The 27,523-nt window shown below is 45.2% G+C and overlaps 1 protein-coding gene across 1 annotated transcript in view; it reads left to right on the top strand.

The window, feature by feature from the left end:
• The first annotated feature begins 17,167 nt into the window (after window positions 1-17,167).
• TLCD3A (TLC domain containing 3A) overlaps window positions 17,168-27,523 on the top strand; it is an 83,936-nt gene continuing 73,580 nt past the window's right edge. The window contains exon 1 of the mRNA XM_077296373.1: window positions 17,168-17,356. Coding sequence (XP_077152488.1) covers window positions 17,235-17,356 — 122 coding nt within the window. The 5' untranslated portion in view covers window positions 17,168-17,234. The remainder of the gene's footprint in view (window positions 17,357-27,523) is intronic.

Genomic DNA, 27,523 nt, shown 5'->3' with positions numbered 1-27,523 from the left:
GTCCTCCTGTCCGCTCCCCCGTCCTCCTGTCCGCTCCCCCCGTGCTCCGATCCACCCCCTCGTGCTCCGATCCCTCCGTGCTCTGATCTCCCCCCTCATACTTACCAAGCTTCCCGGTGACCGTCCCTCTTCTTCATGGGCGCCGCCATCTTCCAAAATGGCAGTGCGCCTGCCGAATCTGCCGGTCGGCAGATTCGTTCCAGGTACATTTTGATCACTGTGATAAAACATATTACAGTGATCAAATAAAAAAAAATTGTAAATGAACCCCCCTTTATCACCCCCATAGGTAGGGACAATAATAAAATAAAGAAAATATTTTTTTTTTCTTCCCCCACTAGGGTTAGGGTTAGGGCTAGGGTTAGGGCTAGGGTTAGAATTAGGGTTAGAACTAGAGCTAGGGTTAGAATTAGTCTATGTGCACATGGTGCGGATTTGAATGCGGATCCGCAGCAGATTGGCCGCTGCGGATTCGTAGCAGTTTTCCATCAGGTTTACAGTACCATGTAAACCTATGGAAAACCAAATCCGCTGTGCCCATGGTGCGGAAAATACCACGCGGAAATGCTGTGTTGTATTCTCCGGAGCATGTCAATTCTTTGTGCGGATTCCGTTTTACACCTGTTCCTCAATAGGAATCCGCAGGTGAAATCCGCACAAAAAACACTGGAAATCCGCGGTAAGTCCGCAGGTAAAACGCAGTGCCTTTTACCTGTGGATTTTTCAAAAATGGTGCCGAAAAATCTCACACGAATCTGCAATGTGGGCACATAGCCTTAGGGTTAGAGTTGGAATTAGAGTTAGGGTTGGAATTAGGGCTGGGGTGGGATTAGGGTTAGGGGTGTGTTGGGGTTAGGGTTGTGGTTAGGGGTGTGATGGGGTTAGAGTTGTGGTTAGGGGTGTGTTGGGGTTAGGGTTGTGATTAGGGTTATATCTACAGTTGGGATTAGGGTTTGGGGTGTGTTGGGGTTAGTGTTGGAGTTAGAATTGAGGGGTTTCCACTGTTTAGGCACATCAGGGTTCTCCAAACGCAACATGGCGCCACCATTGATTCCAGCCAATCTTGCGTTCAAAAAGTCAAATGGTGCTCCCTCCCTTCCGAGCCCCAACGTGCGCCCAAACAGTGGTTTACCCCCACATATGGGGTACCAACATACTCAAGACAAACTGGGCAACAATTATTAGGGTCCAATTTCTCCTGTTACCCTTGCAAAAATAAAAAATTGCTTGCTAAAACATAATTTTTGAGTAATGAAAAATTATTTTTTATTTTCACGGCTCTGCGTTATAAACTTCTGTGAAGCACTTGGGGGTTCAAAGTGCTCACCACACATCTAGATAAGTTCCTTGGGGGGTCTAGTTTCTAAAATGGGGTCACTTGTGGGGGGTTTCTACTGTTTAGGCACATCAAGGGCTCTGCAAATGCAACGTGACACCCGCAGACCATTCCATCAAAGTCTGCATTTCAAAACGTCACTGCTTCCCTTCCGAGCCCCGACGTGTGCCCAAACAGTGGTTTACCCCCACATATGGGGTACCAGCGTACTCAGGACAAACTGGACAACAACTATTGGGGTCCAATTTCTCCTGTTACCCTTGCAAAAATAAAAAATTTCTTGCTAAAACATAATTTTTGAGGAATGAAAAATTATTTTTTTATTTTCACAGCTCTGCGTTATAAACTTCTGTGAAGCACTTGGAGGTTCAAAGTGCTCACCACACATCTAGATGAGTTCCTTGGGGGTCTAGTTTCCAAAATGGGGTCACTTGTGGGGGGTTTCTACTGTTTAGGCACATCAGGGGCCAGGGCCGGACTGGGACTAAAATTCAGCCCTGGCATTTGAAGTCACACAGGCCCACTTGTCACATGGTGACTGTATAATATCTTTGTACACTTGTAGGCTACAAGAAGTGAGGGGAGTGTAACACGACTATATAACATATAATTACAGCTGTATCCAGCATTACAGCTCAGCCCCCATAGAATGTAATACAGCACAGCCCCCATAGAATGTAATACAGCCAGCCCCCATAGACTATAATACAGCACAGCCCCATAGAATGTAATGCTGCACAGCCCCCATAGAATGTAATGCAGCACAGCCCCCATAGAATGTAATGCAGCACAGCCCCCATAGAATGTAATGCAGCACAGCCCCATAGAATGTAATACAGCCAGCCCCCATAGAATGTAATACAGCCAGCCCCCATAGACTATAATACAGCACAGCCCCATAGAATGTAATGCTGCACAGCCCCCATATAATGTAATACAGCACAGCCCCCATAGAATGTAATATAGCCAGCCCCCATAGACTATAATACAGTACAGCCCCATAGAATGTAATGCTGCACAGCCCCCATAGAATGTAATGCAGCACAGCCCCCATAGAATGTAATGCAGCACAGCCCCCATAGAATGTAATGCAGCCAGCCACCATAGAATGTAATGCAGCCAGCCACCATACAATATAATGCAGCACAGCCCCCATAGAATATAATGCAGCACAGCCCCCATACAATATAATGCAGCACAGCCCCATAGAATGTAATGCAGCACAGCCCCATAGAATGTAATGCAGCACAGCCCCCATACAATATAATGCAGCACAGGCCCATAGAATGGAATGCAGCACAGCCCCATAGAATATAATGCAGCACAGGCCCATAGAATATAATGCAGCACAGGCCCATAGAATATAATGCAGCACAGGCCCATAGAATATAATGCAGCACAGGCCCATAGAATGGAATGCAGCACAGCCCCATAGAATATAATGCAGCACAGGCCCATAGAATGGAATGCAGCACAGGCCCATAGAATGGAATGCAGCACAGGCCCATAGAATGGAATGCAGCACAGGCCCATAGAATACAATGCAGCACAGGCCCATAGAATATAATGCAGCACAGCCCCATAGAATATAATGCAGCACAGGCCCATAGAATATAATGCATTGTAAATTGTAAAAAAGTCTCGCACTCAACTTAAATCTGATAGATTTATTGGTACTAAGGTAGCACTGGACCAATAAATCTATCAGATTTAAGTTGAGTGCGAGACTTTTTTACAATTTACTATACGGCTTGGGAACCTAGTCTCTGCACCAATACATAGCAGTGCACACGGTGTTTATTTGTACATAGAATATAATGCAGCACAGGCCCATAGAATGGAATGCAGCACAGGCCCATAGAATGGAATGCAGCACAGCCCCATAGAATATAATGCAGCAGAGGCCCATAGAATGGAATGCAGCCAGCCCCATAGAATATAATGCAGCAGAGGCCCATAGAATGGAATGCAGCCAGCCCCATAGAATATAATGCAGCAGTGGCCCATAGAATGGAATGCAGCCAGCCCCATAGAATATAATGCAGCAGAGGCCCATAGAATGGAATGCAGCCAGCCCCATAGAATATAATGGAGCAGAGGCCCATAGAATGGAATGCAGCCAGCCCTATAGAATATAATGCAGCAGAGGCCCATAGAATGGAATGCAGCCAGCCCCATAGAATATAATGCAGCAGTGGCCCATAGAATGGAATGCAGCCAGCCCCATAGAATATAATGCAGCAGAGGCCCATAGAATGGAATGCAGCCAGCCCCATAGAATATAATGCAGCAGAGGCCCATAGAATGGAATGCAGCCAGCCCCATAGAATATAATGCAGCAGAGGCCCATAGAATGGAATGCAGCACAGCCCCATAGAGTATAATGCAGCAGAGGCCCATAGAATGGAATGCAGCCAGCCCCATAGAATATAATGCAGCAGAGGCCCATAGAATGGAATGCAGCCAGCCCCATAGAATATAATGCAGCAGAGGCCCATAGAATGGAATGCAGCCAGCCCCATAGAATATAATGCAGCAGAGGCCCATAGAATGGAATGCAGCACAGCCCCATAGAATATAATGCAGCAGAGGCCCATAGAATGGAATGCAGCCAGCCCCATAGAATATAATGCAGCAGAGGCCCATAGAATGGAATGCAGCCAGCCCCATAGAATATAATGCAGCAGAGGCCCATAGAATGGAATGCAGCCAGCCCCATAGAATATAATGCAGCAGAGGCCCATAGAATGGAATGCAGCCAGCCCCATAGAATATAATGCAGCAGAGGCCCATAGAATGGAATGCAGCCAGCCCCATAGAATATAATGCAGCAGAGGCCCATAGAATGGAATGCAGCACAGCCCCCCCCCCTTCCCCCAATAGCTCCACAATCCAGTCATCACTCATTGATAAAAAAAAAACAACACTCTACTCACCTTTCCTCCTGCCCCGCGCTGCTCTGGCTCTGGTCTCAGCAGTCGCAGTCTGCCCGCCCGGTCACACAGCCGGTGCGCGATGATATGACGTCATCGTGCACCCGCAGTGTCAGCGGCAGGCAGAGCGGGGAATGATGGGAGAGGGGGCGTCAGCAGACGCTCTCTCCTCCATCATTGCATTCAACTGTACCGGCATCTATGACGCCGGTATAGTTGAATGCGGGGCCAGTAGTGCGCCGACAGCGGGGAGAGTGTGCCGACAGCGGCACACTCGAGCGGCCCACTACTGCCACCGGCCCTTCTGGCATTTGCCAGAACTGCCCTATGGCCAGTCCGGCCCTGTCAGGGGCTCTGCAAACGTAACATGATGCCCGCAGACCATTCCATCAAAGTCTGCATTCCAAAACATCACTACTTCCTTTCCGAGGCCCGACGTGTGCCCAAACAGTGGTTCCCCCCCACATATGGGGTATCAGCGTACTCAGGACAAACTGGACAACAACTTTTCAGGTCCAATTTCTCCTGTTACTATTGTGAAAATAAAAAATTGCGGGCTAAAAAATAATTTTTGAGGAAAGAAAAATGATTTTTTTATTTTCACGGCTCTGCGTTATAAACTTCTGTGAAGCACTTGGGGGTTTAAAGTGGTCACTGCACATCTAGATTAGTTCTACGGGAGGTCTAGTTTCCAAAATGGGGTCACATGTGGGGGAGCTCCAAGGTTTAGGCACACAGGGGCTCTCCAAACGCGACATGGTGTCTGCTAACGATTGGAGCTAATTTTTCATTCAAAAAGTCAAATGGCGCTCCTTCCCTTCCAAGCCCTGTGGTTTACCCCCACATGTGAGGTATCGGTGTACTCAGGAGAAATTGCCCAATAAATTTTCGGATCTATTTTATCCTGTTGCTCATGTGGAAATGAACAAATTGAGGCTAAAAGAAATTTTTTTGTGAAAAAAAGTACTTTTTCATTTTTACGAATCAATTTGTGAAGCACCTGGGGGTTCAAAGTGCTCACTATGCATCTATCTAAGTTCCTTTGGGCGTCTAGTTTCCAAAATGGGGTCACATGTGGGGGAGCTCCAATGTTTAGGCACACAGGGGCTCTCCAAACGCGACATGGTGTCCGCTAACGATTGGAGCCAATTTTTCATTCAAAAGTCAAATGGCGCTCTTACCCTTCCGAGCCTTGCCGTGTGCACAAACAGTGGTTTGTGACCACATAGGAGGTATCGGTGTACTCAGGAAAAATTGCCCAACACATCTTAGGATCCATTTTATCCTGTTGCCCATGTGAAAATGAAAAAATTGAGGCTAAAAGAATTTTTTTGTGAAAAAAAAGTACTTTTTCATTTTTACGGATCAATTTGTGAAGCACCTGGGGGTTCAAATTGCTCACTATGCATCTAGATAAGTTCCTTGGGGGGGTCTAGTTTCCAAAATGTGGTCACTTATGGGGGAGCTCCAATGTTTATGCACACAGGGGCTCTCCAAATGCGACATGGTGTCCGCTAAAGATTGGAACCAATTTTTCATTGAAATAGTCAAATGGCGCTCCTTCCCTTCCGAGCCCTGTTGTGCGCCCAAACAGTGGTTCCTCCCCACATATGGGGTATCGGCGTACTCAGGACAAATTGTACAATAACTTTTGGGGTCCAGTTTCTCTTTTTACCCTCGGGAAAATAAAAAAATTGTTGCTAAAAGATCATTTTTGTGACTAAGTAAAATGTTAATTTTTTCCTTCCATGTTGCTTCTGCTGCTGTGAAGCACCTGAAGGGTTAATAAACTTCTTGAATGTGGTTTTGAGCACCTTAAGGGGTGCAGTTTTTAGAATGGTGTCACTTTTGGGTATTTTCAGCCATATAGATCCCTGAAACTGACTTCAAATGTGAGGTGGTCCCTAAAAACAATGGTTTTGTAAATTTTGTTGTAAAAATGAGAAATTGCTGGTCAAATTTTAACCCTTATAACTTCTTAGGAAAATTTTTTTTTCAAAAATTGTGCTGATATAAAGTAGACATGTGGGTAATGTTATTTATTAACTATTTTGTGTCACATAACTTTCTCGTTTACCAGAATAAAAATTCAAAATTTGAAAATTGCGAAATTTTCTAAATTTTAGCCAAATTTCAATTTTTTTCACAAATAAACGCAAAAATTATCGACCTAAATTTACCACTAACATGAAGCCCAATATGTCACGAAAAAAACAGTCTCAGAACCGCAAGGATCCGTTGAAGCGTTCCTGAGTTATTACCTCATAAAGGGACACTGGTCAGAATTGTAAAAAACGGTCAGGTCATTAAGGTCAAAATAGGCTGGGTCATGAAGGGGTTAAAAGCAGTATGTCCTAATTCTTTCCCCATTAACAACAAGAACAGGGTCCCATTCTTTACTCAATAGTAACAGCAGCCCGGTCCCATTCTTAGGCTGGTTTCACACTTGTGTTTGGCTTTGTCTGCTTATGGCTGCGTACATCCTCTATTAAGCTCCGCCTACTTTTGCATGCATCTTGCGTCCCTATCTTTAACATTGGGTATGCAGGGATATGCGTTGTATGCAGATGCGTCTGCATGCGGCGTTTTGATGTGCCCGCTGACAAAAAGTTGTGTTCCTGTGCGGTAAAGATAGTTATGCAGGATGCATGCGGAAGTAGGCGGAGCTTAACGGAGAATGTACTCAGCCATACGCAGACCAGCCAAACGCAAGTGTGAAACCAGCCTTAGCCCTGTAGAATCGTCAGTATGGCCCATCCTTTCCCCAGTAGTAAAAGCAATATGGTCCATTCTTTGCCTCATTGTAAGAGCAGTTTACTCCATTTTTTTGTCAGTAGTAAAAGCAGCATGGTCCATTCTTTCCCTCAGTAGTAACAGCAGTATGGCCCATTATTTCCCCCAGTTGTAACAGAAGATGGCCCATTATTTCCCCCAGTTGTAACAGAAGATGGCCCATTATTTCCCCCAGTTGTAGCAGCAGTATGTCCCATTCTTTCCCCAATAATAACAGCAGTATGGTCCATTCTTTAACTCAGTAGTAATGTTACGACTCTGTTTTCGGGTGTCCCGGGACCACGGGGCTCCTTCCCTGTCCCTAACACTGGGGTCGACCTGCTTCCCAGATTCCTTTTGATGGTGAAGATGCCGGGGCCACGTACCTTGTCTTAGCTACTGAATCCGCCCTCAGTCTGTACCCTTCCCCCACCCAGGGAAGAGGGGAGTTGTAGTGTACCGTAATAAACGAACAGGACTAACAAGGTAATATGAACAGGGGCAATGAAAAATACCAAACATACACACAAATAACAGAGGGCTGCATCGGGGAGTGGAGGATGGGATTAAACCAAAGTAGAAGAAAAAAATAATAATCACACACTCAAAATCTAGCAACAATCAAAGATAAATCCACCAACCGCCTACTCCAATAACCACCACAAACAACCTACAGCCATGCAGCAAAAGCCAACTCTGACAATGAGTGCTAGCCAGGGCCCAGATTATATAGGAGATGGAAATGGCTATCAGTGCATAGCTGAGTGCCTAAACTCTCCAGGAGCTCTAAACTGAGCACATTATTCCCTGCACTGCTAAAAGAAATTTACACCTTTAATATGAAGGTGAAGTACTTCTAGGAGAAATCAGATACTGCGGTCTTCTGGCTCCTCTCTGTCGCGGTACACCCGTGACAAGTAACAGCAGTTTGGCCAAGTCTTTCCCCAGTAGAAACAGCAGTGTGACACATTCTTTTCTTCCAGAGTAATAGAAGTATGGCCCATTCTTTCCCCAGTAGTAACAGCAGTATGGCCTTTTCTCTCTCCAGTAGTAACAGCAGTATGGCCTATTATCTCCCCAATAGTAACAGCAGTATGGCCTATTTTCTCCTAGTAGTAACAGCAGTATGGCCTATTCTCTCCCCAGTAGTAACAGCAGTATGGCCTATTCTCTCCCCAGTAGTAACAGCAGTATGGCCCATCCTCTCCCCAGTAGTAGCAGCAGTATAGCCTATTCTTTCCCCAGTAGTAACAGCAGTATGGCCTATTCTCTCCCCAGTAGTAACAGCAGTATGGCCTATTCTCTCCCCACTAGTAACAGCAGTATGGCCTATTCTCTCCCCAGTAGTAACAGCAGTATGGCCTATTCTCTCCCAAGTAGTAACAGCAGTATGGCCTATTCTCTCCCAAGTAGTAACAGCAGTATGGCCTATTATCTCTCCAGTAGTAACAGCAGAATGGCCTATTCTCTCCCCAGTAGTAGCAGCAGTATGGCCCATTCTCTCCCCAGTAGTAACAGCAGTATAGCCCATTCTCTCCCCAGTAGTAACAGCAGTATGGCCCATTCTCTCCCCAGTAGTAACAGCAGTATGGCCTATTCTCTCCCCAGTAGTAACAGCAGTATGGCCTATTCTCTCCCCAGTAGTAGCAGCAGTATGACCCATTCTCTCCCCAGTAGTAACAGCAGTATGGCCTATTCTCTCCCCAGTAGTAACAGCAGTATGGCCTATTTTCTCCCCAGTAGTAACAGCAGTATGGCCTATTCTCTCCTTAGTAGTAGCAGCAGTATGGCCCATTCTCTCCCCAGTAGTAACAGCAGTATAGCCCATTCTCTCCCCAGTAGTAACAGCAGTATGGCCCATTCTCTCCCCAGTAGTAACAGCAGTATGGCCTAGTCTCTCCCCAGTAGTAACAGCAGTATGGCCTATTCTCTGCCCAGTAGTAACAGCAGTATGGCGCATTCTCTCCCCAGTAGTAACAGCAGTATGGTGCATTTCTCTCCCCAGTAGTAACAGCAGTATAGCCCATTCTCTCCCCAGTAGTAACAGCAGTATGGCCCATTCTCTCCCCAGTAGTATCAGCAGTATGGCGCATTCTCTCCCCAGTAGTAACAGCAGTATGGCCCATTCTCTCCCCAGTAGTAACAGCAGTATGGCCCATTCCCTCCCCCAGTAGCAGTATGGCCCATTCCCTCCCCCAGTAGTAACAGCAGTATGGCGCATTCTCTCCCCAGTAGTAACAGCAGTATGGTCTATTCTCTCCCCCAGTAACAGCAGTATGGCCCATTCTCTCCCCAGTAGTAACAGCAGTAGGGCCTATTCTCTCCCCCAGTAAAAGCAGTATGGCCCATTCTCTCCCCTGTAGTAACGCCATACTGCTGTTACTACTGGGGAGAGAATGGGCCATACTGCTGTTACTGGGGGAGAGAATAGGCCATACTGCTGTTACTACTGGGGAGAGAATGCGCCATACTGCTGTTACTACTGGGGAGAGAATGGGCCATACTGCTGTTACTGGGGAGAGAATGCGCCATACTGCTGTTACTACTGGGGAGAGAATGGGCCATACTGCTGTTACTGGGGGAGAGAATGTGCCATACTGCTGTTACTACTGGGGAGAGAATGGGCCATACTGCTGTTACTACAGGGGAGAGAATGGGCCATACTGCTTTTACTGGGGGAGAGAATAGGCCCTACTGCTGTTACTACTGGGGAGAGAATGGGCTATACTGCTGTTACTACTGGGGAGAGAATGGGCCATACTGCTGCTACTACTGGGGAGAGAATGCGCCATACTGCTGTTACTACTGGGGAGAGAATGCGCCATACTGCTGTTACTACTGGGGAGAGAATGGGCCATACTGCTGTTACTGGGGGAGAGAATAGGCCATACTGCTGTTACTACTGGGGAGAGAATGCGCCATACTGCTGTTACTACTGGGGAGAGAATGGGGGAGAGAATAGACCATACTGCTGTTACTACTGGGGAGAGAATGCGCCATACTGCTGTTACTACTGGGGGAGGGAATGGGCCATACTCTCCCCAGTAGTAACAGCAGTATGGCCCATTCCCTCCCCCAGTAGTAACAGCAGTATGGCACATTCTCTCCCCAGTAGTAAATAGATAATGGCTGCACTCAAGTTTATTGTGCTAAAGCAAGGAAATGTGCAATACATGAAATGTGAACAGCATAATGGCTTGTGAAATTTATGAAAAAACACATGAGATTTTTAGCACAAAATTTGGCCAAATGTTGTGAGCCCATTCACCAAACGTCAAGGTAATCTCATAAATTTCACAAGCCATTATGCTGTTCACATTTCATGTATTGCACATTTCCTTGCTTTAGCACAATAAACTTGAGTGCAGCCACTATCTATTTGCTATGTAAGACTTTTTGGTTATGCACCAGTTCAGACTAGATGGCTGTTCAGTCAGTTTTTCTATATTTACTATGTATTGCTTTTTCTGACTTGAACGCCCCGCCCTTCACCATGCTGTGATTTTAATTACATCCAAACACAGTTGGTTCTAACCTCCTCTATAAATACAGGCTTTACCATTTTATTAGCCATAGGTAAGTGTTCACACTAGGCAGACAGGTTAGTTACCCATTCAATCTGAGATTACCTTGACGTTTGGTGAATGGGCTCACAACATTTGGCCAAATTTTGTGCTAAAAATCTCATGTGTTTTTTCATAAATTTCACAAGCCATTATGCTGTTCACATTTCATGTATTGCACATTTCCTTGCTTTAGCACAATAAACTTGAGTGCAGCCATTATCTATTTGCTATGTAAGACTTTTTGGTTATGCACCAGTTCAGACTAGATGGCTGTTCAGTCAGTTTTTCTATATTTACTATGTATTGCTTTTTCTGACTTGAACGCCCCGCCCTTCACCATGCTGTGATTTTAATTACATCCAAACACAGTTGGTTCTAACCTCCTCTATAAATACAGGCTTTACCATTTTATTAGCCATAGGTAAGTGTTCACACTAGGCAGACAGGTTAGTTACCCATTCGATCTGAGATTACCTTGACGTTTGGTGAATGGGCTCACAACATTTGGCCAAATTTTGTGCTAAAAATCTCATGTGTTTTTTCATAAATTTCACAAGCCATTATGCTGTTCACATTTCATGTATTGCACATTTCCTTGCTTTAGCACAATAAACTTGAATGCAGCCATTATCTATTTGCTATGTAAGACTTTTTGGTTATGCACCAGTTCAGACTAGATGGCTGTTCAGTCAGTTTTTCTATATTTACTCTCCCCAGTAGTAGCAGCAGTATGGCCCTTCTCTCCCCAGTAACAGCAGTATGGCCCATTCTCTCCCCAGTAGTAACAGCAGTATGGCGCATTCTCTCCCCAGTAGTAACAGCAGTATGGCCCATTCCCTCCCCCAGTAGTAACAGCAGTATGGCCCATTCACTCCCCAGTAGTAGCAGCAGTATGGCCCATTCTCTCCCCAGTAGTAGCAGCAGTATGGCCCATTCTCTCCCCAGTAGTAACAGCAGTATGGCCCATTCTCTCCCCAGTAGTAACACCAGTATGGCCCATTCCCTCACCCTGTAGTAACAGCAGTATGGCGCATTCTCTCCCACAGTAACAGCAGTATGGCCTATTCTCTCCCCCAGTAACAGCAGTATGGCCTATTCTCTCCCCCAGTAGTAACAGCAGTATGGCCCATTCTCTCCCCCAGTAACAGCAGTATGGCCTATTCTCTCCCCCAGTAGTAACAGCAGTATGGTGCATTCTCTCCCCAGTAGTAACAGCAGTATGGCCTATTCTCTCCCCAGTAGTAACAGCAGTATGGCCCATTCTCTCCCCAGTAGTAACAGCAGTATGGCGCATTCTCTCCCCAGTAGTAACAGCAGTATGGCCCATTCTCTCCCCAGTAGTAACAGCAGTATGGCCCATTCCTTCCCCCAGTAGTAACAGCAGTATGGCCCATTCTCTCCCCAGTAGTAACAGCAGTATGGCGCATTCTCTCCCCAGTAGTAGCAGCAGTATGGCCCATTCTCTCCCCAGTAACAGCAGTATGGCCCATTCTCTCCCCAGTAGTAACAGCAGTATGGTGCATTCTCTCCCCAGTAGTAACAGCAGTATGGCCCATTCGCTCCCCCAGTAGTAACAGCAGTATGACCCATTCTCTCCCCAGTAGTAGCAGCAGTATGGCCCATTCTCTCCCCAGTAGTAGCAGCAGTAAGGCCCATTCTCTCCCCAGTAACAGCAGTATGGCCCATTCTCTCCCCAGTAGTAACAGCAGTATGGCCCATTCTCTCCCCAGTAGTAACACCAGTATGGCCCATTCCCTCCCCCAGTAGTAACAGCAGTATGGCCCATTCTCTCCACCAGTAACAGCAGTATGGCCTATTCTCTCCCCCAGTAGTAACAGCAGTATGGCGCATTCTCTCCCCAGTAGTAACAGCAGTATGGCCTATTCTCTCCCCAGTAGTAACAGCAGTATGGCCCATTCTCTCCCCAGTAGTAACAGCAGTATGGCGCATTCTCTCCCCAGTAGTAACAGCAGTATGGCCCATTCTCTCCCCCAGTAACATCAGTATGGCCTATTCTCTCCCCCAGTAGTAACAGCAGTATGGCGCATTCTCTCCCCAGTAGTAACAGCAGTATGGCCTATTCTCTCCCCAGTAGTAACAGCAGTATGGCCCATTCTCTCCCCAGTAGTAACAGCAGTATGGCGCATTCTCTCCCCAGTAGTAACAGCGGTATGGCCCATTCTCTCCCCAGTAGTAACAGCAGTATGGCCCATTCCTTCCCCCAGTAGTAACAGCAGTATGGCGCATTCTCTCCCCAGTAGTAGCAGCAGTATGGCCCATTCTCTCCCCAGTAACAGCAGTATGGCACATTCTCTCCCCAGTAGTAACAGCAGTATGGCCCTTCTCTCCCCAGTAACAGCAGTATGGCCCATTCTCTCCCCAGTAGTAACAGCAGTATGGCGCATTCTCTCCCCAGTAGTAACAGCAGTATGGCCCATTCCCTCCCCCAGTAGTAACAGCAGTATGGCCCATTCTCTCCCCAGTAGTAGCAGCAGTATGGCCCATTCTCTCCCCAGTAGTAGCAGCAGTATGGCCCATTCTCTCCCCAGTAACAGCAGTATGGCCCATTCTCTCCCCAGTAGTAACAGCAGTATGGCCCATTCTCTCCCCAGTAGTAACACCAGTATGGCCCATTCCCTCCCCCAGTAGTAACAGCAGTATGGCGCATTCTCTCCCCCAGTAACGGCAGTATGGCCTATTCTCTCCCCCAGTAACAGCAGTATGGCCTATTCTCTCCCCCAGTAGTAACAGCAGTATGGCCCATTCTCTCCCCCAGTAACAGCAGTATGGCCTATTCTCTCCCCCAGTAGTAACAGCAGTATGGTGCATTCTCTCCCCAGTAGTAACAGCAGTATGGCCTATTCTCTCCCCAGTAGTAACAGCAGTATGGCCCATTCTCTCCCCAGTAGTAACAGCAGTATGGCGCATTCTCTCCCCAGTAGTAACAGCAGTATGGCCCATTCTCTCCCCAGTAGTAACAGCAGTATGGCCTATTCTCTCCCAAGTAGTAACAGCAGTATGGCCTATTCTCTCCCAAGTAGTAACAGCAGTATGGCCTATTATCTCTCCAGTAGTAACAGCAGTATGGCCTATTCTATCCCCAGTAGTAACAGCAGTATGGCCCATTCCCTCCCCCAGTAGTAACAGTAGTATGGCGCATTCTCTCCCCAGTAGTAACAGCAGTATGGCCTATTCTCTCCCTCAGTAGTAACAGCAGTATGGCGCATTCTCTCCCCAGTAGTAACAGCAGTATGGCCTATTCTCTCCCCAGTAGTAGCAGCAGTATGGCCCATTCTCTCCCCAGTAGTAGCAGCAGTATGGCCCATTCTCTCCCCAGTAACAGCAGTATGGCCCATTCGCTACCCAGTAGTAACAGCAGTATGGCGCATTCTCTCCCCAGTAGTAACAGCAGTATGGAGCATTCTCTCCTCAGTAGTAACAGCAGTATGGCCCATCCTCTCCCCAGTAGTAACAGCAGTATGGCGCATTCTCTCCCCAGTAGTAACAGCAGTATGGCCCATTCTCTCCCCAGTAGTAGCAGCAGTATGGCCCATTCTCTCCCCAGTAACAGCAGTATGGCCCATTCTCTCCCCAGTAACAGCAGTATGGCCTATTCTCTCCCCAGTAGTAACAGCAGTATGGCCCATTCGCTACCCAGTAGTAACAGCAGTATGGCGCATTCTCTCCCCAGTAGTAACAGCAGTATGGTGCCCATCTATACAGATATTTCTGTGGTGTTACTAGTTGGACATATGTCACTGTTCAGCCATCATATATCTGGTGACACTGGCGGGAATTTGCAGCTGCCTCATGGATTCGCTCACCGTATGGCAGTGTTTTAGGCCGGCGTCACACTGGCGAGTTTTACGGACGTAAGAGCGCAGAAACTACGTCCGTAAAACTCGCATAACATACGGCACAATTATTCTCAATGGGGCTGCTCCTATTAGCCGTATATTACGGTTCAGTATTATACGGCTTTCTACGGCCGTACAAAATCGCAGCATGCTGCGTTTGTCAGCGTACTGCGCAAAAAAATCGCCAATGAAAGTCTATGGGGGCGAGAAAAATACGGATTCCACACGGACCAGCAGTGTGACTTGCGAGAAATACGCAGCGGTGTTAGTGAAAAGTCGGTAATTCAATTGCCGGCTTTTCATTTCTCCTGCACAAACCCGACAGGATATGAGACATGGTTTACATACAGTAAACCATCTCATATCCCCCTTTTTTTGCATATTCCACACTACTAATGTTAGTAGTGTGTATGTGCAAAATTTCAGCGCTGTAGCTGCTAAAATAAAGGGTTAAATGGCGGAAAAAATTGGCGTGGGCTCCCGCGCAATTTTCTCCGCCAGAGCGGTAAAGCCAGTGACTGAGGGCAGATATTAATAGCCAGGAGAGGGTCCATGGTTATTGGCCCCCCCGTGGCTAAAAACATCTGCCCCCAGCCACCCCAGAAAAGGCACATCTGGAAGATGCGCCTATTCTGGCACTTGGCCACTCTCTTCCCACTCCCTGTAGCGGTGGGATATGGGGTAATGAAGGGTTAATGCCACCTTGCTATTGGAAGGTGACATTAAGCCAGATTAATTATGGAGAGGCGTCAATTATGACACCTATCCATTATTAATCCAATTGTAGGAAAGGGTTAAAAAACACACACACACATGATTGTAAAGTATTTTAATGAAATTAACACAGCGGTTGTTGTAATAATTTATTGTTCTCTCAAATCCATTTGCAGTCCCTCGCTTGGCAACATAATAAACGCACAAGATACATACCTTCTGATGTACTGTCAGGTCCAACGATGTAATCCATCTGAAGGGGTTAACTAATATTACAGGCAGGAGCCCTGCTATAATGCAGCTGTGCTCCGTGCTTGTAATTCCCCTGCGAATGAATGAAATGTAGGTCATTGACCTACATTTCCTTCAGTCGCGGTGATGCGCCCCCTGGTGGATGTCCTCATATAACCTGGAGCGTGGGAAAAAGTTCCCAGGCTGCAGTTCATGAGAACATCCACCAGGGGGCGCCTCACCGCGACTGAAGGAAATGTAGGTCAATGACCTACATTTCATTCATTCGCAGGGGAATTACAAGCACGGAGCACAGCTGCATTATAGCAGGGCTCCTGCCTGTAATATTAGTTAACCCCTTCAGATGGATTACATCGTTGGACCTGACAGTACATCAGAAGGTATGTATCTTGTGCGTTTATTATGTTGCCAAGCGAGGGACTGCAAATGGATTTGAGAGAACAATAAATTATTACAACAACCGCTGTGTTTATTTCATTAAAATACTTTTCAATCATGTGTGTGTGTGTGTGTTTTTTAACCCTTTCCTACAATTGGATTAATAATGGATAGGTGTCATAATTGACGCCTCTCCATTATTAATCTGGCTTAATGTCACCTTCCAATAGCAAGGTGGCATTAACCCTTCATTACCCCATATCCCACCGCTACAGGGAGTGGGAAGAGAGTGGCCAAGTGCCAGGATAGGCGCATCTTCCAGATGTGCCTTTTCTGGGGTGTCTGGGGGCAGATGTTTTTAGCCACGGGGGGGCCAATAACCATGGACCCTCTCCTGGCTATTAATATCTGCCCTCAGTCACTGGCTTTACCGCTCTGGCGGAGAAAATTGCGCGGGAGCCCACGCCAATTTTTTCCGCCATTTAACCCTTTATTTTAGCAGCTACAGCGCTGAAATTTTGCACATACACACTACTAACATTAGTAGTGTGGAATATGCAAAAAAAAAGGGGATATGAGATGGTTTACTGTATGTAAACCATGTCTCATATCCTGTCGGGTTTGTGCAGGAGAAATGAAAAGCCGGCAATTGAATTACCGGCTTTTCACAGATATCGCGCTGAATGAAATATAAATACAGAATATATATATATGTGTCACAATGACATATATATATATATATATATATATATATATATATATATATATATATATATATACTGTATATATGTTTTAACGGACATTTGAGCACATAAATCCATTAGATGTCGGTTTTGCAAGCCTGCGCGAAAATCTCGCAGTACGGATGCCATACGGATTACATACGGAGGATGCCATGCGCAAAGTACGCTGAAACACCCTGACTACGGATCACTATTTTGGGAACATTTCTCCGTATTACGGCCGTAGTACGGACGTATAATACGTGGCGTATTGTCTTACGCCAAGTGTGACGCCGGCCTCATTCCCAGGTACACCGCTGGATGAGAATTTCAGTGCCTTTAGCAAATGACTTGGAGCTAGAGGTAATGTGCAAACCCACGGTAAGCCCCTCCTGCCACACACTGTCGCCTGTGTCGGGACATGAGTGCTCGGGGCTCTGAATTCTATTCTCTATACTGGAATTCCCTGAGAGTCTGCGGCACCGGCACACACGGACGGCACAGGCAGAAGTGGAGACCTGCTCCGCGGATACGTGCACCGTGAGCGGGCGTGGCCCAAACCGGCGCTCGGTGAGTGGCAGCGTGTGGGCGTGGTCACATAGTACCCAAGGGCGGTGCTCTTGGTGGTGACGTCAGTGTGGGCGGGCTCTGGTGTTGGCAGGCGGCTCCCGGACTTGGGCATTAGCAGAGGTGTAGCGGGCACGATGTGGCACGTCGTGGCCGCCGGATTCCTCTTCTTTCCCGGACTTTACCAGCTGTGCACCCGGTGTGCCCGCAGGGCTCTGCCGGGATGGTCGGAGGCTGATTACTCGCTCATCAGCTCCAGGTAAGTAGCTCAAGTGCTGTCTCCTCAGTGAGCGAACATCTGGAGCGTGTCATGTGTGCAGCTGGGGACGGGGAGGGATGGAGGAGGCCGGCGTGTAGCATCTCCTCGGGCAGCTGCTCGCCTCAGCCCGACACACTGTACTGTGTGTGTCATGTGTGTGTGTGTGATATATATATGTGTGTGTCATATTATATGTGTGTCACATGTGTGTGTGTGTGTGTCATATATATATGTGTGTGTGTGTGTCATATTATATGTGTGTCACATGTGTGTGTGTGTGTGTGTGTGTGTGTGTGTCATATTATATGTGTGTGTGTGTCATATTATGTGTGTCACATGTGTGTGTGTGTGTGTGTCATATATATATGTGTGTGTGTGTCATATATATATGTGTGTGTGTGTGATATTATATGTGTGTCACATGTGTGTGTGTCATATATATATATATATATATGTGTGTGTGTGTGTGTGTCATATTATATGTGTGTCACATGTGTGTGTGTGTGTGTCATATATATATGTGTGTGATATTATATGTGTGTCACATGTGTGTGTGTCATATATATATATATATATATATATATATATGTGTGTGTGTGTGTCATATTATATGTGTGTCACATGTGTGTGTGTCATATATATATGTGTGTGTGTGTGTGTGTCATATATATATGTGTGTGTCATATATATATGTGTGTGTGTGTGTGTGTCATATATGTGTGTGGGTGTGTGTCATATATGTGTGTGTGTGTGTGTGTGTGTGTCATATATATGTGTGTGTGTGTGTGTGTCATATATATATGTGTGTGTGTGTGTGTGTGTCATATATGTGTGTGTGTGTGTGTGTGTCATATATATATATGTGTGTGTGTGTCATATTATATGTGTGTCACATGTGTGTGTGTGTGTGTGTGTGTGTGTGTCATATATATATGTGTGTGTGTGTGTGTGTCATATATATATGTGTGTGTGTGTGTGTGTCATATATATATGTGTGTGTGTGTGATATTATATGTGTGTCACATGTGTGTGTGTCATATATATATATATATATATATATGTGTGTGTGTGTGTGTGTCATATTATATGTGTGTCACATGTGTGTGTGTGTGTGTCATATATATATGTGTGTGATATTATATGTGTGTCACATGTGTGTGTGTCATATATATATATATATATATATATATATATATATATATGTGTGTGTGTGTGTCATATTATATGTGTGTCACATGTGTGTGTGTGTGTGTCATATATATATGTGTGTGTGTGTGTGTGTCATATATATATGTGTGTGTCATATATATATGTGTGTGTGTGTGTGTGTCATATATGTGTGTGGGTGTGTGTCATATATGTGTGTGTGTGTGTGTGTGTCATATATATGTGTGTGTGTGTGTGTGTGTCATATATATATGTGTGTGTGTGTGTGTGTGTCATATATGTGTGTGTGTGTGTGTGTGTCATATATATATATGTGTGTGTGTGTCATATTATATGTGTGTCACATGTGTGTGTGTGTGTGTGTGTGTGTCATATATATATGTGTGTGTGTGTGTGTGTCATATATATATGTGTGTGTGTGTGTGTGTCATATATATATGTGTGTGTGTGTGTGTGTCATATATATATGTGTGTGTGTGTGTCATATGTGTGTGTGTGTGTCATATATGTGTGTGTGTGTCATATATGTGTGTGTGTGTGTCATATATGTGTGTGTGTGTGTGTGTGTCATATATATGTGTGTGTGTGTGTCATATATATGTGTGTGTGTGTCATATATATGTGTGTGTGTGTGTGTGTCATATATATGTGTGTGTGTGTGTCATATATGTGTGTGTGTGTGTGTGTGTCATATATATGTGTGTGTGTGTGTGTCATATATGTGTGTGTGTGTGTGTCATATATGTGTGTGTGTCATATATGTGTGTGTGTGTGTGTGTCATATATGTGTGTGTGTGTGTGTGTGTCATATATATGTGTGTGTGTGTGTGTCATATATGTGTGTGTGTGTCATATATATGTGTGTGTGTGTGTGTGTCATATATATGTGTGTGTGTGTGTGTCATATATATGTGTGTGTGTGTGTGTCATATATGTGTGTGTCATATATATGTGTGTGTGTGTGTGTCATATGTGTGTGTGTGTGTGTGTCATATATATGTGTGTGTGTGTGTCATATATGTGTGTGTGTGTGTCATATATGTGTGTATGTGTGTGTGTGTGTCATATATATGTGTGTGTGTGTGTGTCATATATATACCGTATATATTCGAGTATAAGCCGACCCGAGTATAAGCCGACCCCCCTAATTTTGCCACAAAAAACTGGGAAAACTTATTGACTCGAGTATAAGCCTAGGGTGGAAAATGCAGCAGCTACCGGTGAATTTCAAAATTAGAAATAGATGCTCCATACCATTCATTATGGCCCCATAGATGCTCCACATACAGCTGTGCCATATATAATGCTCTGCACAGTTCATTATGGCCCCATAGATGCTCCACATAAAGCTGTGCCATATATACAATGCTCTGCACCGTTGCCCCATAGATAGCTGTGCCATATATATAATGCTCTGCACCGTTGCCCCATAGCTGTGCCATATAGTGCTCTGCACCGTTGCCCCATAGCTGTGCCATATAGTGCTCTGCACAGTTGCCTCATAGCTGTGCCATATAGTGCTCTGCACCGTTGCCCCATAGCTATGCCATATAGTGCTCTGCACCGTTGCCCCATAGCTGTGCCATATAGTGCTCTGCACCGTTGCCCCATAGCTGTGCCATATAGTGCTCTGCACCGTTGCCCCATAGCTCTGCCATATAGTGCTCTGCACCGTTGCCCCATAGCTGTGCCATATAGTGCTCTGCACCGTTGCCCCATAGCTGTGCCATATAGTGCTCTGCACCGTTGCCCCATAGCTGTGCCATATAGTGCTCTGCACCGTTGCCCCATAGCTGTGCCATATAGTGCTCTGCACCGTTGCCCCATAGCTGTGCCATATAGTGCTCTGCACCGTTGCCCCATAGCTCTGCCATATAGTGCTCTGCACCGTTGCCCCATAGCTCTGCCATATATTGCTCTGCACCGTTGCCCCATAGCTCTGCCATATAGTGCTCTGCACCGTTGCCCCATAGATAGCTGTGCCATATAGTGCTCTGCACCGTTGCCCCATAGCTCTGCCATATAGTGCTCTGCACCGTTGCCCCATAGCTCTGCCATATATTGCTCTGCACCGTTGCCCCATAGCTCTGCCATATAGTGCTCTGCACCGTTGCCCCATAGATAGCTGTGCCATATAGTGCTCTGCACCGTTGCCCCATAGCTCTGCCATATAGTGCTCTGCACCGTTGCACCATAGCTCTGCCATATATTGCTCTGCACCGTTGCCCCATAGCTGTGCCATATAGTGCTCTGCACCGTTGCCCCATAGCTGTGCCATATAGTGCTCTGCACCGTTGCCCCATAGCTGTGCCATATAGTGCTCTGCACCATTGCCCCATAGCTGTGCCATATAGTGCTCTGCACCGTTGCCCCATAGCTGTGCCATATAGTGCTCTGCACCGTTGCCCCATAGCTGTGCCATATAGTGCTCTGCACCATTGCCCCATAGCTGTGCCATATAGTGCTCTGCACCGTCCATTATTGCCCCATAGCTGTGCTGCTGCTGCTGCAATAAAAAAAAAAAAACACATACCTTTCTTGCTTGCAGCTCCTCGGCGCCATCTTCCCGGCGTCTCTCCGCACTGACTGATCAGGCAGAGGGCGGCGCGCACACTATATGCGTCATCGCGCCCTCTGACCTGCACAGTCAGTGAGGAGAGACGCCGGGAAGATGGAGACAGCGCCCGGCGTGTGGAACGAGGACAGGTAAATATGACATACTTACCTGCTCCCGGCGTCCTGCTCCTTCCCCCTGCCTGTCTTCGGTGCCGCAGCCTCTTCCTCTGTCAGCGGTCACCGGCACCGCTTCATTAGAGAAATGAATAGGCGGCTCCGCCCCTATGGGAGGTGGAGCCGCCTATTCATTTCTCTAATGAGCGGTCCCACGTGACCGCTCAGGGGAAGAGGCTGCGGCACCCGGAGACCGTGGGACGTGCAGGGGGGGCGCCAGGAGCCCCGGAAGCAGGTGAGTATATGACAGTCCTCACCCGCCGACCCCGCCACCGATCATGACTCGAGTATAAGCCGAGGGGGCACTTTCAGCCCAAAAATTTAGGCTGAAAATCTCGGCTTATACTCGAGTATATACGGTATGTGTGTGTGTGTGTGTGTCATATATGTGTGTGTGTGTGTGTGTGTCATATGTGTGTGTGTGTGTGTGTCATATATGTGTGTGTGTCATATATATATGTGTGTGTGTCATATATATATATATGTGTGTGTGTGTGTGTGTGTGTGTGTGTGTGTGTCATATATATATATGTGTGTGTGTGTGTGTCATATATATATATATGTGTGTGTGTGTGTGTCATATATATATATGTGTGTGTGTGTGTGTGTGTGTGTGTGTCATATATATATATATATATATATATATATATATGTGTGTGTGTGTGTCATATATATATATATATGTGTGTGTGTGTGTCATATATATATGTGTGTGTACATGGATCATATATATCATGTCCGTGCATCTAGCGTAATGTATGTACTGCCTGTATGACACCTGTGTGTGTGCAGAGGTGTATCTAGCCTTTCCTGCACCCGGGCAAAGGATCAGTTTGGCGCCCCCCTGGATACGCCACTGTGTGTGTGCATGTATATAGCGTGTGTGTCAATAGATCACATATATATATATATATATATATATATATATATATATATATATATATATATATATATATATATATATATATATATATATATATATATATATATATATATATATATATATATATATATATATACATACTCACCGGCCACTTTATTAGGTACACCATGCTAGTAACGGGTTGGACCCCTTTTGTCTTCAGAACTGCCTCAATTCTTCGTGGCATAGATTCAACAAGGTGCTGGAAGCATTCCTCAGAGATTTTGGTCCATATTGACATGATGGCATCACACAGTTGCCGCAGATTTGTCGGCTGCACATCCCAAAGATGCTCCATACAAGGCAGGATGGATCCATGCTTTCATGTTGTTTACGCCAAATTCTGACCCTACCATCCGAATGTCGCAGCAGAAATCGAGACTCATCAGACCAAGCAACGTTTTTCCAATCTTCTACTGTCCAATTTCGATGAGCTTGTACAAATTGTAGCCTCAGTTTCCTGTTCTTAGCTGAAAGGAGTGGTACCCGGTGTGGTCTTCTGCTGCTGTAGCCCATCTGCCTCAAAGTTCGACGCACTGTGCGTTCAGAGATGCTCTTAGGCCTACCTTGGTTGTAACGGGTGGCGATTTGAGTCACTGTTGCCTTTCTATCAGCTCGAACCAGTCTGCCCATTCTCCTCTGACCTCTGGCATCAACAAGGCATTTCCGCCCACAGAACTGCCGCTCACTGGATTTTTTTTCTTTTTCGGACCATTCTCTGTAAACCCTAGAGATGGTTGTGCGTGAAAATCCCAGTAGATCAGCAGTTTCTGAAATACTCAGACCAGCCCTTCTGGCACCAACAACCATGCCACGTTCAAAGGCACTCAAATCACCTTTCTTCCCCATACTGATGCTCGGTTTGAACTGCAGGAGATTGTCTTGACCATGTCTACATGCCTAAATGCACTGAGTTGCCGCCATGTGATTGGCTGATTAGAAATTAAGTGTTAACAAGAAGTTGGACAGGTGTACCTAATAAAGTGGCCGGTGAGTGTATATATATATATATATATATATATATATATATATATATATATATATATATATATAATGTCCGTGCATCCAGTGAGCTGTCATGTCCATTCATGTATGTACTGTCTGTATGTCATTGTGTGCGCATATATATGTGTGTGGGTATGCTTAGATCATATATATCCTGTCCGTGCATCTAGCAGCCAATGACATGTTCATTCATGTACCATATATACTACCTGTTTGTCATCTCGTGTGTATCATCTCCGTGCATCCAGTGGCTGTGTCATGTCCATTCATGTACTCCAGCTGTGTAAGATATATGTTGTTAGTATATCATCTCATATATGTGTATCTGTGTGTGACATACAGTACAGACCAAAAGTTTGGACACACCTTCTCATTTAAAGATTTTTCTGTATTTTCATGACTATGAGAATTGTACGTTCACACTGAAGGCACCAAAACTATAAATTAACATGTGGAATTATATACTTAACAAAAAAGTGTGGAACAACTGAAATTATGTCTTATATTCTAGGTTCTTCAAAGTGTCCAAACTTTTTATCTGTACTGTATATAAAAACACATCAAGGGTGTCAGGTCCAATCATGTGCACAACTATGTAAGCATGTATATGCTTGCATATACAGTATGTGTAATACACACACTCACACACTCGTACATCTTATGATGTATGTATATCCAGCAGTTTGGGGAAGAATATGGGGGGAGTTTAATGGCAGCTAACAATTCGACTTCATCTTGTGTAGCTGTATCAAGACACCTAGTTCAGCAGGTTGTCCAGCCACACTAGCTAGTATGCAATCTCATACAAGATGACCTTCTTTGAAGCCCGAGCTGTGTAACTGTTTTGTCCAGTCAGATAGGATTTCATAAGGAGATTTAAGGAGAATATGGAGTTATTGAACATCCTAGCCACCTACCAGTTACATTATCTGTAGAACGGGCTGAACGCCTGGTGGGCAGAAAGGCAAGACGGCTAGTAAAACCAGGTAGTGAAGCCGTGTTTGGTGTCCAAGCGTAACAGGGGCCCGGCCGGATCCAATGGCACCAGAACTGTAGCATAATGACCTTCCATTTGTACATTATGATCCCTTCATAGGTTTTGGGAGTTTCTGCTTCAGGCATCCAGGGAAGGGGGATGAGTCCAGTCCCGGGGATGGAGGAAGAGGGTGCGACCAACCAGGGGGGTAAATGTTTGTGCGTTCTCTCTGTCATTCTTGCTGTTCACTTCTAAAGGATGGGGGGGGGCACATCGAGTAACATGCTGGGAGGAACGGGAATCATTGTGGCCCCATGCAGCCCAACACACATGGTTGAATATCAGACTGGTAATTTGACATGATTCATCTGCTTATATCTTTTGTACTTCACCTTCATTTGCATATTTGGCCATTGTGTATGTATAACCATTGTGTATATAGTGTATTTTCTAGTGTGCCATAAATGCGATTAAATATGAAATTTAGCCATGAGCTGCTCCTTTGTATCAATCCACAAAAGCACACATCCGTGTTCTCGGTTTTAACTTTCCATGCTACCGGGACTGGTTTCTGGCCTGATATAATCCTGTTAATGGACCAGGGTTATATCTAAAGAAGAACTCTTGGCATCCTACCGGGCTCATAAGGTTTTGTTTCACTGCTGCTAGTGAAAGTGAACTTTCAGGCTGTCAGGGTTGTGAGTGACTGTGGTGCCATGTCAGCGTTTGCATTGGCCACCTCCTCTAACTCCCCTTGGCTCCCTGTGCCCGAGTGGATAGTGGGGGTGTTTGTGTAAAACTGTGCCAAGCTGAAATTATGTGTCCTCGTCACGTTTGTGCAAGTTCAGAGACCGTACCTCATGATCCGACCTAATAGTGATGTCAGGTGAGGTGGCGAGATGCTGGTTCATCATATATATGTGTGTATTACATATACAGTGGGTACGGAAAGTACTCAGACCCCTTTGTTTCATTGCAGCCATTTGGTAATTTCAAAAAAGTTCATTTTTTTCTCAGTAATGTACACTCTGCACCCCATCTTGACTGAAAACCCCCCAGAAATTTTTACATATTTATTAAAGAAAAACTGAAATATCACCTGGTCATAAGTATTCAGACCCTTTGCTCAGTATTGAGTAGAAGCACCCTTTTGAGCTATTCCTGTTGGGCTAGTCAGAGTGAATGAGTGAGATGGAAAACTCACAAAACTTTAGATCAGCCAAGAATAGTTCCAATGCATGACAAACACCGTCTGCTTTTTGTTGCCCAAGACAATTGTACTTCCTTTTACAATGTTGCCAAGCTTGGGTGCAGGAAATTGTGAAGGTTAATGGCTCAATCCAGTGCCTTTGTCATCAACACTCACTTGGACCTGCCAACTGATATGCCATTTTACGGCAAGCACAGTAAGAATGCTTTCAGAAATAAAAATGTTAATAGTACAGTATATTTTTTATGATTTAGCAAAGAGAATGAACAAAAGAGAAATCTAAAACAAATCAATATTTGCCTTCAGTTCAGCATCAAAGCACCAATTCTTCTTGATACACTGAAGATACAGTTGTGGCCAAAAGTATTGACACCCCTGCAATTCTGTCAGATAATACTCAGTTTCTTCCCGAAAATGATTGCAAACACAAATTCTTTGGTATTATTATCTTAATTTAATTTCTCTTAAATGAAAAAGAGAATGAAGCAAAAGAGAATGAAGCAAAAGGCAAAACATTGATCATTTCACACAAAACTCCAAAAATGGCCCAGACAAAAGTATTGGCACCCTCAGCCTAATACTTGGTTGCACAACCTTTAGCCAAAATAACTGCGACCAACCGCTTCCGGTAACCATCAATGAGTTTCTTACAATGCTCTGCTGGAATTTTAGACCATTCTTCTTAGGCATACTGCTCCAGGTCCCTGATATTTGAAGGGTGCCTTCTCCAAACTGCCATTTTTAGATCTCTCCACAGGTGTTCAATGGGATTCAGGGCTGGACTCATTGCTGGCCATCTTAGAAGTCTCCAGTGCTTTCTCACAACCATTTTCTAGTGCTTTTTGAAGTGTGTTTTGGGTCATTGTCCTGCTGGAAGACCCATGACCTCTGAGGGAGACCCAGCTTTCTCACACTGGGCCCTACATTATGCTGCAAAATTTGTTGGTAGTCTTCAGACTTCATAATGCCATGCACACGGTCAAGCAGTCCAGTGTCAGAGGCAGCAAAGCAACCCCAAAACATCAGGGAATCTCCGCCATGTTTGACTGTAGGGACCGTGTTCTTTTCATTGAATGCCTCTTTTTTTTCTCCTGTAAACTCTATGTTGATGCCTTTGCCCAAAAAGCTCTACTTTTGTCTCATCTGACCAGAGAACATTCTTCCAAAACGTTTTAGGCTTTTTCAGGTAAGTTTTGGCAAACTCCAGCCTGGTTTTTTTATGTCTCGGGGTAAGAAGTGGGGTCTTCCTGGGTCTCCTACCATACAGTCCCTTTTCATTCAGACGCCAACGGATAGTACGGGTTGACACTGTTGTACCCTCGGACTGCAGGGCAGCTTGAACTTGTTTGGATGTTAGTCGAGGTTCTTTATCCAACATCCGCACAATCTTGCGTTGAAATCTCTTGTCAATTTTTCTTTTCCGTCCACATCTAGGGAGGTTAGCCACAGTGCCATGGGCTTTAAACTTCTTGATGACACTGCGCACGGTAGACACAGGAACATTCAGGTCTTTGGAGATGGACTTGTAGCCTTGAGATTGCTCATGCTTCCTCACAATTTGGTTTCTCAAGTCCTCAGACAGTTCTTTGGTCTTCTTTCTTTTCTCCATGCTCAATGTGGTACACACAAGGACACAGGACAGAGGTTGAGTCAACTTTAATCCATGTCAACTGGCTGCAAGTGTGATTTAGTTATTGCCAACACCTGTTAGGTGCCACAGGTAAGTTACAGGTGCTGTTAATTACACAAATTAGAGAAGCATCACATGATTTTTCGAACAGTGCCAGTGTTTGGTGTGGAATTATATCCAATTTGGCTTTAAGACAATTCTTTTTGTGTTTTTTTTTTTTTCATTTAAGACAAATTGAATGAAGATAATAATACCAAAGAATTTGTGTTTGCAATAATTTTCAGGATGAAACTGAGTATTATCTGACATAATTGCAGGGGTGTCAATACTTTTGGCCACAACTGTAGTTCTTTATGACATAGACTGTATGTTTGGGGCCATTGTCCTGCAGCAAAACAAATTTAGCAGCAAAAAAAAAATAAAGGCATATACTGTACTTATCCATAAAGCAATACCATCAGGGAGGTGCTTGATTGGCTCCAAATGTATTCTACAGCAGAACAACTGCGCTAAACATACTGTAACAA

Source organism: Ranitomeya variabilis, chromosome 3 (assembly GCF_051348905.1).
Source record: "Ranitomeya variabilis isolate aRanVar5 chromosome 3, aRanVar5.hap1, whole genome shotgun sequence".
In the NCBI taxonomy this organism is placed as follows: Eukaryota; Metazoa; Chordata; class Amphibia; order Anura; family Dendrobatidae; genus Ranitomeya; species Ranitomeya variabilis.
The sequence above is the reverse complement of the archived record's forward strand: the minus strand, read 5'-3'. Positions and strand labels throughout refer to the sequence as shown.